The sequence below is a fragment of the Capra hircus genome, chromosome 25 (genome assembly GCF_001704415.2).
Source record: "Capra hircus breed San Clemente chromosome 25, ASM170441v1, whole genome shotgun sequence".
Classification (NCBI taxonomy): Eukaryota; Metazoa; Chordata; class Mammalia; order Artiodactyla; family Bovidae; genus Capra; species Capra hircus.
The window spans coordinates 10,654,550-10,668,644 of NC_030832.1; the positions used below are offsets into that span (position 1 = coordinate 10,654,550).

General features: G+C 52.6%; 1 protein-coding gene across 2 annotated transcripts in view; it reads left to right on the top strand.

Moving 5' to 3' along the window:
* SNX29 (sorting nexin 29) overlaps window positions 1-14,095 on the top strand; it is a 603,176-nt gene that overhangs the window by 91,664 nt on the left and 497,417 nt on the right. For both annotated transcript variants that reach the window (XM_018040633.1, XM_018040634.1), the window contains 2 exons: window positions 2,232-2,307; window positions 4,638-4,720. In XM_018040633.1, the coding sequence (XP_017896122.1) occupies window positions 2,232-2,307; window positions 4,638-4,720 (159 nt within the window). The remainder of the gene's footprint in view (window positions 1-2,231; window positions 2,308-4,637; window positions 4,721-14,095) is intronic.

A 14,095-nucleotide genomic window follows, 5' to 3' on the forward strand; every position in this document is an offset into this window, starting at 1 on the left:
AGGGGAGGCACTGTTCAGACGTGGGGCGGAGCTCCCCCGAGGGAGCCTGAGAGGAGAGGCCGGGCACACAGGAGGGCCCGGGCAGGCGCCCTGCTGGCTTTGTACCCGTGGGGTGACGGGGGGCGTCTTTGGGCCCGGCCTGGCCTGCAGTCCTCCTGGTCCTGTGCCCCCCTTCCTGGTGGGGGTCTGCCCCCTCTGCTCTCCCCGCTGGTCGCTCTGTGTTCCTTCAGCCTTCTCCCCCTCCCATCTGGTCTGTACCTGGCTGAGGTGCCAACGGAGCACCTCTGTACCAACCAGAGCTTCTGTCTGGGTCTCGGGTGAAGCCCGGGACGGGCCGGTCTGGGAGGCCCTGCCCTCCTTCCGCTCGAGTGACCAGCCTGGGTCCGAGCCCCCGCAGCCTGGGGACATGGTCACCTCGCCCTTGCCCGCACAGGGGCAGTGCAGACTCGGGCGGAGTGTCTGAGAAGTGGGGGTGGCTGGCAGGAAGTAGGTGGTCCTCACATGCGTCTAGGACCCCTGGAGGGTTGTTCACAGCATCTGAGTTGGGGTCCATGCTCCTTATTCTACTCCCCACCGACGGGCCTTTTGGCTGGGTCGTGAACTGTCACTGGGCTGGCGTGTCAGGCTGCCCCCAGGGCTTGGCTGTGTGCTGTTCATGTTGGGGTTTAGTCACTGAATCCGGTGTTCTGGCTGGCCTCTGGGATCCACGCCGGGAGGCGTCCCCCGACCTGGCAGGTTTCTCTCAATCCCTCCTCTGGCTGTCAGCCTCCCAGACCCAGAGGCTCCATCTTGTCCCTGGTGAGTGGACCCCGAGCTCCAGCTGGTCTAGACCGTCCTCACCAGGGATGCTGGGTGTGAGCCTGTCCGCCAGCTTTTTGATTTACTACAGTAATGAAGCTGCCAGAAGTCTTGGAAGCTTGTGGCAGCGGGCACACCCGCTGTTGGTGGGAGCATTGCACGGGCAGGCGTGTTATTCTCAGGCTGCTCACAGATGCTAGAATCAGAGCTGGAGGAGCCGCGGCCCGGCGGGCGTGCCACTCAGATCCCGGCTCTGCGTAGCTCAGGGAACTCAGTGCTCTGTGGTGACCCAGAAGAGAAGCAAATCCAAAAAAAGAGGGAATATATATATATGTATCTCAGATTCACTTTGCTGTGTAGTAGAAACTAACACAGCATTGTAAAGCAACTATACTCTAATATAAATTAAGAAGAATAAGAGGTGGGGGTGAGTGGAGTAGCTTCGTGAGGACAGCGGGTGGAAGGGAAAGCGAGAGAATGCTTTTCCTCGTAGGATTCCCTTTTTCAACCCTTTAAGAGCAGGGAATCTTGAGCAGAGCTAGGTGAAAACGGAGGAGGTCACAGGACAGATGGCCTGGGGAGCGGGACGAGCTCCCTTCCGTCCCCTGTCCCGACCCAGGCCTTGACACGCCAGGACTTTGTCTGGCGCGCAGGTGTTCTCCTGAGTGACACTGGCCTTGATGTCCCCCAGGGGCACGGATTTTGCCCTTTTTCCCAGAAAGAGACGAGCAAAAGCCAGTACATCTCTGAAGGCCCGTGCTGCCTCTTGCCTGTTGATAAGATGACTTATGGCCTCCAGTCTTCCAAATGCCTTTCCCGCTTGCTGCAGGGCTCTTGAGAGAGTGGCAGTCACGCGGTTGTGACGGGGGACGCTGCTGCCCCCGTGTGGCCGTCTCCAGACATTGCAGGCGGGAGCCCTTTTTGTCTTAAAGCTGATTTATTATTCTCTGGTTCTGAGGTTGTTTCTGGATATGGACTTCTTGCATAATTCCAGGTGGCTCAAGATCAGAAAGGTTAATAAATAAAGTCATAGGGAATGTAGTCAGTACTATTGTAATAACCGTGGGTGACAGATAGTTGCTGGGTTTATTGCGGTGATCAATATGTAATGTAATCAGTTTCTAATATAAATGCTGAATAGCCATGCTGTACACCTGGAACTGATAAGAGCATTGTGTGGGAGCCATACTTCAGGGAAGGGAAAAAAACAGCTGAAGTGGGAGAACAGGGCCTCCAGCCAGTGACTGATGCCAAGTCTGAGATGACGGCCGAAAAAAATGAAACGGGCGGCAGACGAAATTCCAGCGTGCATATGGGGAAGGCCTTGCATGTCACTTAGCAGGCGAGTCAGTGTCTGCCCCGTGTCCTGTCTCATGGGGGAGCTGAGGGTGAGAGCAGAACCCTGACCATCTCTGCGGCTGCTGTCTGTGCAGATGCCCCCCTCGGGAGCCTGGAGAACGGGATGGGACCAGAGGACCACATCCTCCCGGAGCCGGGACCCCGATACAGGTGAGCGTGCAGCCCCCACCCCTGGCTGCCTCTGGGGCCGGGCTGCCCTCTTCACAGCTCCACCTTTCTTCTTTTCGAAAGTCCCTCTGATGGGCTTGAAGGGCAGGGCCTCACTTCACAGGGATTCAGTCCAGCGTTGGTCTGACATCCAAGGGCACCAAGTGGCCAAGGGTCTCAGGCCCGAGACCTGGTGTCGGTCACATTTCATTTGCTACCACCTTTACTTTCCTTCTTTGGGGCATGGCTAGGTACTTCCACTGTCGTAATTTGCTTGATTTAATATTTGACAATAAACCATTGGACAATTTTAGTATTACACTTTACAGTTTTAGTATTATGTAATATTTAAACGTGGGTAAGGAAATGGCACCCCACTGTAGTATTCTTGCCTGGAAAATCCCATAGACAGAGGAGCCCGGTGGGCTGCAGCCCATGGAACTGCAAAGAATCAGACACAGCTGAGCACACACGCACACATAATATTGGAACCACTTTGGTATCAGGTATTTGTGAAGCGCCTAGGGCTTCTCCGGTGGCTCAGTGATAGAGAATCTGGCTGCAGTGCAGGAGACAAGGGTTCGATCTCTGGGTCAGGGATCCCCTGGAGGAGGAAGTGGCAGCCCACTCCAGTATTCTTGCCTGGAGAATCGCTTGGACAGAGGAGCCTGGCGGGCTGCTGTCCGTAAAGTCACACAGAGTCAGATGTGACTGAAGCGACTTAGCACACGCACCACGTCAGGTTGTTTTTTTAACTCAAATCCAAGTATCTCAAGGGAAAGCTGAGCTGTTCACAGTCATGGATGTTAGGTGGCGGAGCTGAGATGGACCCTGAGGAGCCCCTGCTGCCACTGCGATCTTCGCTGCCCTTACAGCTCTCTCCTTCCTCCTTGGCTTTAATTTGGTGTCTCTGAGATACAGTGTCTGCGTTTTCAACCTTGGCCCCTGGGTGTGGGCGCTGTTTCCCTCCACCCGTGCTTGGTGCTCCAGACTCACCCTGCTTTCAGAGAGGCGCTGCCTGTAGGAGGCTTGTACAAGTTAGTGCGGTGCCAGGAAGGGTTGGTGTCAACCCGGAGGAAGCATCAGTCCTCCCAGTGAATATTCACGATTGACTTCCCTTAGGATTGACTGGTTTCATCCCCTTGCTGTCCAAGGATCTCCCAAGAGTCTTCTCCATCACTGCAGTTTGAAGGCATCAGTTCTTTGGCGCTCAGCCTTCTTTATGGTCCAACTCTCACATCTATACATGACTACTGGAAAAACCATAGCTTTGACTATATGGGCCACTGGGTATTCCCCTAGCTGTGAAGGATTTTTTTCCATGTTGCAAATTCTTGTCACTGCAGAATCAGTGCTCGTTATTTCTGGTGGTCGTGTTCTCTCAAGACGGAGCCATTGCTTCTAGGTCCCTAGGAGTGTGTCTGGTCACAACATTTAGGTCAGTGGATCACTAAGTACCTTTGTTTTCTGTCTGCTTCTGTTTAAAGACATCTCCTCTAACATCTGCTGTTGATTCACTGATAGGGAACTCGTGACCAACAGCATTGTCAACATGTATGTGTGTGTGCTAAGTTGCTTCAGTCGTGTCTGACTCTTTTGCTAGCCCGTGGACTGTAGCCCACCAGGCTCCTCTGTGCATGGGATTCTCCGGGCAAGAATACTGGAGTGGGTTGCCGTGCCTTCCTCCGGGGGATTTTCCCATACCAGGGATCCAGCCTGCATCTCCCGCATTGGCAGGCGGGTTCTTTAGCACACGGCACCATCAGGCTGAGTAGAGGCTGCCTCACACAGGTTTCCTCCAAGAGGCACCGCACAGTCCTGTGTTTAGTAGCAACAGACAGCACTTTGGGCTTCCTAGGAGGTGCTAGTGTAAAGAACTTGCCTGCAGTGCAGGAGATGTAAGAGACTTTTTGGTTTGATCCCTCGGTCAGGAAGATCCCCTGGAGGAGGAAATGGCAACCCACTCCAGTATTCTTGCCTGGAGAATAATCCCATGGACAGAGGAGCCTGCCTGGCTACAGTCTGTGGGGTTGCAAAGAGTTGGACACGACTGCAGCAACTGAGCACGCGCACACGTGTACGTGTTCACGCATGACCATGTCAGCCCCAGGAGTGTGGAGTTCTGGGGTTACAGGTAAACTTCAGGGAGTAGGCGAATGTCCAGATACAGAATCCACACATAGAGAGGATGGACTGTGACCTCAAAGGGCTGCCTTCCCTTCCTTGAAGTTGGGAAACCTGAGTGAGCTCAGTGCCGGCTGCGTTTGTTTTGAATGTCGAGGTGGCGTGTTTTAAGTGGCTGACTCTTAACTTCCCTCTTCTTGCCTTTCCAGTGTGGAAGCGAGTCCTCCAGGCCAGGAGAGTCCTCTGAGCAGCCTGTTACCTTCTGCCTCGGTGCCGGAGTCCATGACAGTTAGTAAGTACTTTCTGGGCAGCGTCCGCCATCCCTGCCTGACCCTGGGGCCTGCACATCCTGGAGGCAGTGCCTTGTGCTGGCTCTTGCATGACCGCGCACTTTACAGAGTCTGGGAGGAAGTCAGGGGTGTGGGTGCCTGGTTCTGGACTTGAAGTGTGGTGTGTGGTCCTTAAGCTCCCTGAGCTGTGAAACCTGATACCTGGGTTCATGCATCGTTTTGTTAAAGCAGGAGCCCCCAACCTTTACGCCCCTAGGGGCCAGTTTCATGGAAGACAATTTTTCCATTTACCCAGGGGCAGGGATGGTTTCTGGATGATTTAGGCGCTTTACCTTTATTATGCCACCGCAGACGTGACGGGAGGCGGAGCTCAGGCAGTTACGTGCATGATGGGCAGCGGCTGTGAATGCAGATGGAAGTTCGATCACGCACTGCCTTTCCCTTCTTGCTGTGTGGCCCGGTTCCCAGCAAGTCTTGAACTGGTACCAGCTCGGGGTTTGAGGACCCCTGCTATAAAGGACACAAAAGTGGAGCAGCAGGGAGGCTGAGGGAACTGTGTCCTTCACGGCTTCAGGGTTTGCCTCCTGCCAGGAGCTACAGAGGAGGTTTCTAGTTGGGTTTCCTTTGTATCCCTGGAGGAATCACTTTTGTACGTAAGGGAGAGTGTGTCTCTCAAAGATGGGTGAAGGTTGCTAGTGATCAGGTGCAACCTGTTGACAACCTTACCACTCAGAAAAGGTACAGCAATTAAGGTTAGGTTTCAGTCCAGTTCAGTCGCTCAGTTGTGTCCGACTCTTTGCGACCCCATGGACTGCAACATGCCAGGCCTGTCCATCACCAACTCCCGGAGCTTGCTCAAACTCATGTCCATAGATAGTCGGTGATACCATCCAACCATCTCATCCTCTGTTGTCCCCTTCTCCTCCTGCCTTCAATCTTTCTCAGCATCTTTCTCAGAGTCTTTTCCAGTGAGTCAGTTCTTCACGTCAGATGGCCAAGAAATTGGAGTTTCAGCTTTAGCATCGGTCCTTTCAGTGAATATTCAGGACTGATTTCCTTTAGGATTGACTGTTTTGATCTCCTTCCAGTCCAAGGGACTCTCAAGAGTCTTCTCCAACACTACAGTTCAAAAGCATCAGTTCTTCAGTGCTCAGCTTTCTTTATGGTCCAACTCTCACATCCATACATGACTACTGGAAAAACCATAGCTTTGACTAGACTGACCTTTGTTGGCAAAGTGATGTCTCTGCTTTTTAATATGCTGCCTAGGTTGGTTATAGCTTTTCTTCCAGGGAGCAAATGTCTTTTAATTTCGAGGCTGCAGTCACCGTCTGCAGTGATTTTGGAGCCCAAGACCATGAAGTCTGTCACCTTTTCCATTGTTTCCCCATCTGTTTGCCATGAAGTGATGGGACCGGATGCCAAGATCTTTGTATTTTGAATGTTAGTTTTAAGCCAGGTTTTTCACTCTCCTCTTTCACTTTCATCAAGAGGCTCTTGATGAAAGGTTAGGTTTGAGTGGCTTTATATAATAAAGAATAAACCGACCAGCTGTGGCTTAATATGATGGAAATCACCTTTCTGTCCAGAGGTAGGTAGCCTGGGCCAGTGTGTGGCACCAGAGAGTAGGGCTTCTTCTGTCTTGCCTCGTTGTCCAAAATGGCTGTGTTAGGTCCAGCCATCTCATTCTCATCCCAGGTATCAGGAATGAGGAGGGGGCAAAGGAGAAACTTCCTCCATTTCCTTAGGTAGGATTCGGGCATCTGAACTTGGAAAAGAAATTACAACTTTTCCTCAAGCCTCTGACTGAAATTTAGTATTCAGTATTGCCTTCATTTTTTATTAATTTGTTTTTAAAAGATTAATTAACTTTGTTTCTGGCTGTGCTGGGCCTTCTTGCTGCATGGAGACGTTCTCTCACTGTGACGCGCAGGCTCTAGAGTGTGGGCTTAGTGGTTGTGGTGCACAGCCTCAGTTACCCTGTGGCGGGTGGACTCTTCCTGGACCAGGGATTGAACCCATGCACCCTTCACTGGCAGGAGGATTCTTAACCACTGGACCACTGGGGAAATCCTTAATTTATTTATTTTTAGTTGAAGTTTTATTTACAATATTATTAGTTCCAGGTGTCGGAGAAGGCAGTGGCATCCCACTCCAGTACTCTTGCCTGGAAAATCCCATGGATGGAGGAGCCTGGTAGGCTATAGTCCATGGGGTCGCGAAGAGTCAGACACGACTGAGCGACTTCACTTTCTCTTTTTGCCTTCATGCATTGGAGAGGGAAGTGGCAACCCACTCCAGTGTTCTTGCCTGAAGAATCCCAGGGACGGGGGAGCCTGGTGGGCTGCCGTCTATGGGGTCGCACAGAGTTGGACACGACTGAAGCGACTTAGCAGCAGCAGCAGTTCCAGGTGTACAACACAGTGATTCAGCGTGTTTATGGGTTATGTTGGGTACAAAGCCGCTGTGATGCGTTGGCTGTGGTCTCTGTGCCCCTGTAGTTTATTTTGCCCATCGTCGTTTGTACCTCTCACCTTCCCTCCATCTTGCCCCTTCCCATTGTCTCTCCCTCCTGGTAACTGCTCGTTTGTCCTCTGTGTCCGTGAGTCTGTTATTCATTTGCTGTGTACTTTTGTTTGTTTTATTTTAAGATTCCACATATAAGTGATATCATACAGTATTTATCCTTTTCTATACTAAGTGTGGTACCTTCTGAGTCCATCTCTGTTGCTTCTAATGGCAAAATTTCATTCTTTTTCATGGCTGAATAATATTCTTCTGCGTGTGTGTGTGTGTGTGTCTGTGTGTGTCTGTGTGTTTCTGTGTATCTTCTTCATCCACTCATCTGCTGATGGATGCTTAGATTGCATTTTCTTTAATGTTGAAGGTAGCAGCGAATCATAGAAACCTTAGGAGTCTCAGTCATGCAAGCACTAGAAGTCACTGGCTCCTGTAACAGTGACATGAAAAAGATCTCACGATGTCACTGCTGCTTGGAAATAGTTTTTTTAATGAGAAAATGTAAAATCCTGTGTAGTAGTCTGTCACTTGTCTTTTTTACATTTTGGTAATTCTGTTTTAGTATAATCAGTTTCCTTTGTAATCTTGAGTGTTTCATGTTATGTATTTTAAAACATTTTTCTGAGAAGAGACCCATGGGCTTCATCAGCAGACAATGCAATGGGTCTCTGGCACAAAGAAGATGAACCTTTCCCCTCCCCCAGGCAGTAAGGACCCTTCCTAGAAAGCGCACACAGGTTCCCCCTTGTGTGGCTGACATCCGTCCCAAGGCCTCCCCAGCTACTCGGGAGACAACGTGTCCATCCCGTTTTCTCCCCAAAATAACCCCACGGCTAAGGAAGGAAGAGGGTTTCCCTGGTAGCTTAGCTGGTAAAGAATCTGCCTGCAATGCAGAAGACCCCGGGTTGATCCCCTGGGTTGGAAAGATCCCCTGGAAAAGGGAAAGGCTACCAACTCCAGTGTTTTTCTGTGGAGAGTTCCATGGACTGTATAGTCCATGGGGTCACAAAGAGACACGACTGAGTGACTTTCACTAAGGAAGAGTGGAGTCGGAGGGGCATCCAATGGTCTTTTATTTATTTAAAAAGAATTTTTTTGTTTTTGACTGCGCCGGGCCTTAGGTGTGGCATGTGGGATCCATCTCTGACCAGAGATTGAGCCCAGGCCCCCCGCATTAGGAGTGCGGCGTCCTAGCCACTGAACCACCAGGGAAGTCCTAGAAATGGAGTTTTATGTGATTCCTGCACTGGGGAGAGCCACTCTTGGCTGCCTTGAGTAGCAGGTAACTGAAAATAAAGACAATGAAGAGGAGCCAGCGCTAGTGAGTTGGCCTGGACGTGGTTGCCTGTCTAAGGATGAGAATGGTGCCAGCACTATCTCAGTGCCGAAGGCAGGTGTTACCGTGTTTCCAGAAGTCAGCGGGATGAGTGGAAGCGGGCAGAGGCATTGTCTCTCTGCCTGTCTGACGCTGCGTCTTCTTGGCCCCTGCAGTGCTTCTGTGGGTCACACCGTGACGTGACGGGGAGGGCTGAGCCCTTACTGTGGCCCCCAGGTGCATCTGCTGTGAATCACACCAGTTTTTGCCTCATTTACATTTGTTTTGAAAACAATGATGACCCTGAGATTGAGGGCAGGAAGGCCAGACTTCCTTGGTGCCCCGGCCTGGGCTCCATTAGCAAGGATACGAACACCTCGGTGCTCCGCACCCCGCCGGCCCCGGGGTGCCCAGCAGTGTGCAACTTCCTTGGTGCCTCGGCCTGGGCTCCATTAGCAAGGATACGAATGCCTTGGTGCTCCGCATCCCACCCGGCCCCAGGGCGCCCAGCAGTGTGCTCTCGCGTGGGCCTCCTGCACCCTGGGATGCGGTCTTGCCATCTCAGACACCATGCGCTTTGTCGGCTACTCTTCAGGGTCAAGAGAGATCGTGGTCTGTGGGTCTGCCTCAGACATCTTCTGACTTTGAGGAAGATGCTGGCCCGTGTTTCAGTAAGGACATGCCTCTGAATGCACTTGACTTATGCTGATGGCAGGGATCTAGACCGGTTTTTTATTTTTAGTTGTACGCTTTAAATAGAAAAAGGGTTTCCCTGGTGGCTCAGATGATAAAGAATTTGCCTGCAATGCAGGAGACCTGAGTTTGATCCCTGGGTCGGGAAGATCCCCTGGAGAAGGGAAAGGCACCTTCCCTTGGACAGAGTAGCCTGGCAGGCTACAGTCCAAGGGGTCGCAAAGGGTCGAACAGCTGAGCAACTGTCACTTTTTAAAACACAGTTTTACTTGTTTTTATTTTTGGCTGTGCTCGGCTGTCATCGCCTGCGAGAACGGCGCTCTGGCTGTGGTGCTGGGCTTCTCATTGCGGTGGCTTCTCCTGGTACAGGTCCCGGGCTCTGGAGCACAGGCTCAGTAGTTGTGGCATGCGGGCTTAGTTGCTCCATGGCAGATGGGATCTTCCTGGATCAGGGACAGAACCCCTATCTCCTACACTGGCAGGTGGATTCTTAACCACTGAGCCCCCCGGGAAGCCCAGCCCTACACTTTTCTAACAGTGTGAATCTGGTTTTCTTATTTGGTATCTTTGGCAAATCCAGAGCTTACAGCCTGCATCTCTGAAGAAAAACTTCACTACATCCACATTTTGACCTTTGATACCCGGTAGCAGTGTGGATTGTGGGGGATAAGGGTGTATATGGTGGGGGTTCTGTTTCTGCGGTGGTGGCTGTAAATTTCAGGGAACCTTCACAGAAATTCTTGTCTGTCCTGTGGGTGTTCCAGACGAGAGATCAGAACCCTTAGAAGTTTTGCCAGCGTGGGTGCTTTTGACTTGTACCCTCCCCGTCTCGCCCCTGCCTCCTGTGTTATTGTAAAAAAAAAAAAAAAAAAGAGAGCTAGACTGTCTGGGTATCCAGGGAGTATTATTGTACTTTGCTAGGGTTGCTGTTAACAAAGTACCCCGCACTGGCAGTGTAAACAGCAGAAGTGTGTTTCTCGTAGTTCTGGAGGCTGGAAGTCCCCTAGGACCCAGGAGCCGGCAGTCTGGTTTCTGGTGAGGCCTCTCTTGGCTTGGCGCCTTCTCTCTGTGAGCGTGCATCCCTGGGTCTCTTCTTCTCATAAAGAAGCTTTAATTGCCTCTTTAAAGTTCCTACCTCCAAATGTAATCAAAACACACGAATTTGAGAGAGACGAAATTCCCAGGTGGCCCAGCAGTTAAGAACCCGCCTGCCAATGCAGGAGACCTGGGTTCGATCCCTGGGTGGGGAAGATCCCCTGGAGGAGGGCATGGCAGCTCACTCCGGTATTCGTGCCTGAAGAATCCCATGGACAGAGCAGCCTGGTGGGCCGCAGTCCATGGGGTCGCAGTCGGACACGACCGAAGGGACTGAGCCTACACGCACACATGTACGTATGTGCAGCAGCTTGGATTCCTCTCCAGAGGAGACGCTCAACTCTCACGAGCCCCAGAGGAGCCTGGCAGGGAGCCCCAACTCTGTCCCCTGGACGTTGCCCTGATATCCCACCAGGCGACCCCCAGCCCGCGTTGTAGCCGCGTCACCCTGTCAGAGGGTCCTGCGCTGCCGACCCTGGGGCCCCAGTCTTGGACTTCTGGCCCCAGAACGGTGAGCAGTACATTTCTGTTGTTTATCAGCCGCCCAGTCTGCTGTGTCCTGTTATTGCTGCTCAAACGTACTGAGACCCTGAGGGTCAGTGAGGTCGTGACCCTGGCCGTGCTGACCCCACGTCGCCGCCTCTCGGCCTCCCAGTCCATCCTTCCGCGAACGCTCCCGCCGTCGCGGCTGACGCCCGCTGTCCTGGGTTCATGTGCCACCTGGTGGATGGTCCGGGAACTCGCCCTGCAGTCTCTCCCCGCACCTCTCCACCGCTCCCTGCTCAGAACCCAGGGCCTCTGCCACTCTTCTCCCTGCAGATGGCTCTCGGAATTTCACCTGAAAAGTTTAAAGCGAAAGGCGTTCAGTCGTGTCCGACTCATGGGACTCCAGTCCATGGAATTCTCCATGCCAGAACACTGGAGTGGGTAGCCTTTCCCTTCTCCAGGGGATCTTCCCAACCCAGGAACTCAACCCAGGTCGCCCACATTGCAGGTGGATTCTTTAGCAGCTGAGCCACCAGGAAAGCCCGAGAATGCTGGAGTGGGTAGCCTGTCTCTTCTCCAGCGGGTCTTCCCGACCCAGGAATCGAACTGGGACCTCTTGCATTGCAGGCGGATTCCTTACCGACAGATCTACCAGGGAAGCCAGAGGCGATCATTTTCACATCTTCCTGAAATAACAAATATTTAATTTAATTATTATTCAGATCCTTTTAACTCCCGTTCTCTTTTCTCCACCTTTATCTCAGAAATCTTTGTCTCTCTTTTATGGGATCAAAGTATGACCTTATTTTGAAGGGGTAAATAGAAAAAGAGTTTGCCTAATATACTGGAATGGACACAAAAGAAAATCGTATATTTTTGAAGGGAACCTGGATGCAAGAAATCCATGTGGTTCACCTCCAAGGCCTTTAAAAATACCCAGCAGGACTTCTCATTCTACCCTGGAATTGGCACAATATAGCTTTCCACCTTGTCATCATTTACTGTTGAAGCTGACTTACTCCAGACACCAAATTTTATGATGAATAAAATTCCATTTTCCGTTTTGCAGTTCCGTTTAACATTTGGTATTCTTTTAAACTGAACTTGTGGCAACACTGTTTCAACAGAATTTTAGATTAAATAGTCCTCAGATCCTAGTCTGGGGTCCATGAGGGTCCAGATGGGGGCGGTGGGCATGAGAGTAGCCATGCAACAGCACCGTCATGATGGACGTTGACCCAGGCCCCACGGGTGTTTCTGGAATAGCAGGCATCTCTGCTTTGGCCAGGTGTGCGTTAGTAAGCAGGGTTAGCTAATACTGAGGACTCGCAGGCAAGTGTGGTTCATGGGAATGGCAGAGGAGGGGCTCTTGGTGGTCAGTAATAATTATGATGATGATTGCTGCTAAGTTGCTAAGTCACTTCAGTTGTGTTTGACTTTGTGCGACTTCATAGACGGCAGCCCACCAGGCTCCCCCGTCCCTGGGACTCTCCAGGCAAGAACACTGGAGTGGGTTGCCATTTCCTTCTCCAATGCATGAAAGTGAAAAGTGAAAGGGAAGTCGCTCGGTCGCATATGACTCTTCGCGACCCCATGGACTGCAGCCTACTAGGCTCCTCCATCCATGGGATTTTCCAGGCAAGAGTACTGGAGTGGGGTGCCATTGCCTTCTCCAATGACGATGATTAATACTCATTAAATGGTATCACCTCAGTCAATGCCAGAAACACAGTCCATCACTCACCAGTTTCCTTCCACCCTCTGACAGGTTGGTTGAATGATGAAGAGCACTTAACATATGATCTTCCCTCTTGGCAAATTTTTGAAGAGTGCTTTTCTGGATGAAAAAAAAAGTGCACTTTCCTTTTGTCCCTTTCTTTCTTCTTCCTCCCATTCTTCCACTGTTTGATATATTTTTTCTTTTTGCACGTTCAGAACCTTTTTATGCCACTGCTGACCGACTGGTTGACAGATACAGCGATGCTCCTTGCTTGCACTTGGCAGAGCAAGAGACCAGAGTCTTGCCCTGGGGGGCTCAGCAGGCCGGTGGGAGGAGACATGTGGGGGGATGCTGGGGGGCTCAGCAGGCCGGTGGGAGGAGACATGGGGGGGTGTGCTGGGGGGCTCAGCAGGCCGGTGGGAGGAGACACGGGGGGGGGTTCTGGGGGGCTCAGCAGGCCGGTGGGAGGAGACATGGGTGGGGCTCTGGGGGGCTCAGCAGGCCGGTGGGAGGAGACACGGGGGGCGGTTCTGGGGGGCTCAGCAGGCCGGTGGGAGGAGACACGGGGGGGGGGTTCTGGGGGCTCAGCAGGCCGGTGGGAGGAGACATGGGTGGGGCTCTGGGGGGCTCAGCAGGCCGGTGGGAGGAGACACGGGGGGCGGTTCTGGGGGGCTCAGCAGGCTGGTGGGAGGAGACACGGGGGGGTGCTGGGGGGCTCAGCAGGCCAGTGGGAGGAGACATGCAGGGGGGATGCTGGGTGGCTCAGCAGGCCGGTGGGAGGAGACATGGGGGGGTTGCTGTTTTCAGGTGCGTTACTCTGGAAGGTCTCTCTCTCGGGAGACAGGCTGCAGGACACGGCGCCGGGGCTGGGCTTGGAGGCACCTGGGCGGAGGTGAGGGGGCAAGCTGAGCCGGAGCACCTGGGTTTTACCCCCAGTGCAGCAGCACGTCAGCGTGGGGTCTGAAGCAGGAGCCACCTGACTCTCGCCACTCGTTCTTGCAGAGCGCAGACTGTTGAGCTGCCTGCCTGCCTTTCTCCTTCCTGGAGAAGGAGAGTGGTCAGAGGCGGCCCTTCCTCTCCCGAGTGGACCCTGAAGGGCCTCCCTTGTACCTCGCAGTTGACTCTGCCATCCTCACTTTCTCAAGCACTGACAGTGCCTAGTGGGCACCCTGAGTGTGGGGCGCTGACACCCATAGTCCAGACAGATGTGCTCAGGGCGACGGTGGGAGAGGCTTGGGGTAGGAGGCCTGTCTGGAGCCTCCGTCCTGGGGTCAAGCCCCAGCTCCAGGAACTTCCCAGCTACGTTTCTCTTCCCTAAATATTTATTTGTTTGGCTTCACTGGGTCTTAGTTGTGACATACGAACTCCCAGTTGGTGGCACGCACCCCGACCAGGAATCAAACCTGGGCCGTCCACTTTGGGAGCACGGAGTCTCAGCCTCTGGACCACCAGGGAAGTCCCTTGGTTTCTTTTCCTTTTTCCCCAGACTCTCTGGGCCCTGGTTCCTCATTGGTAAAATGAAGACACTTACATTGGCTTGTCAGGGTC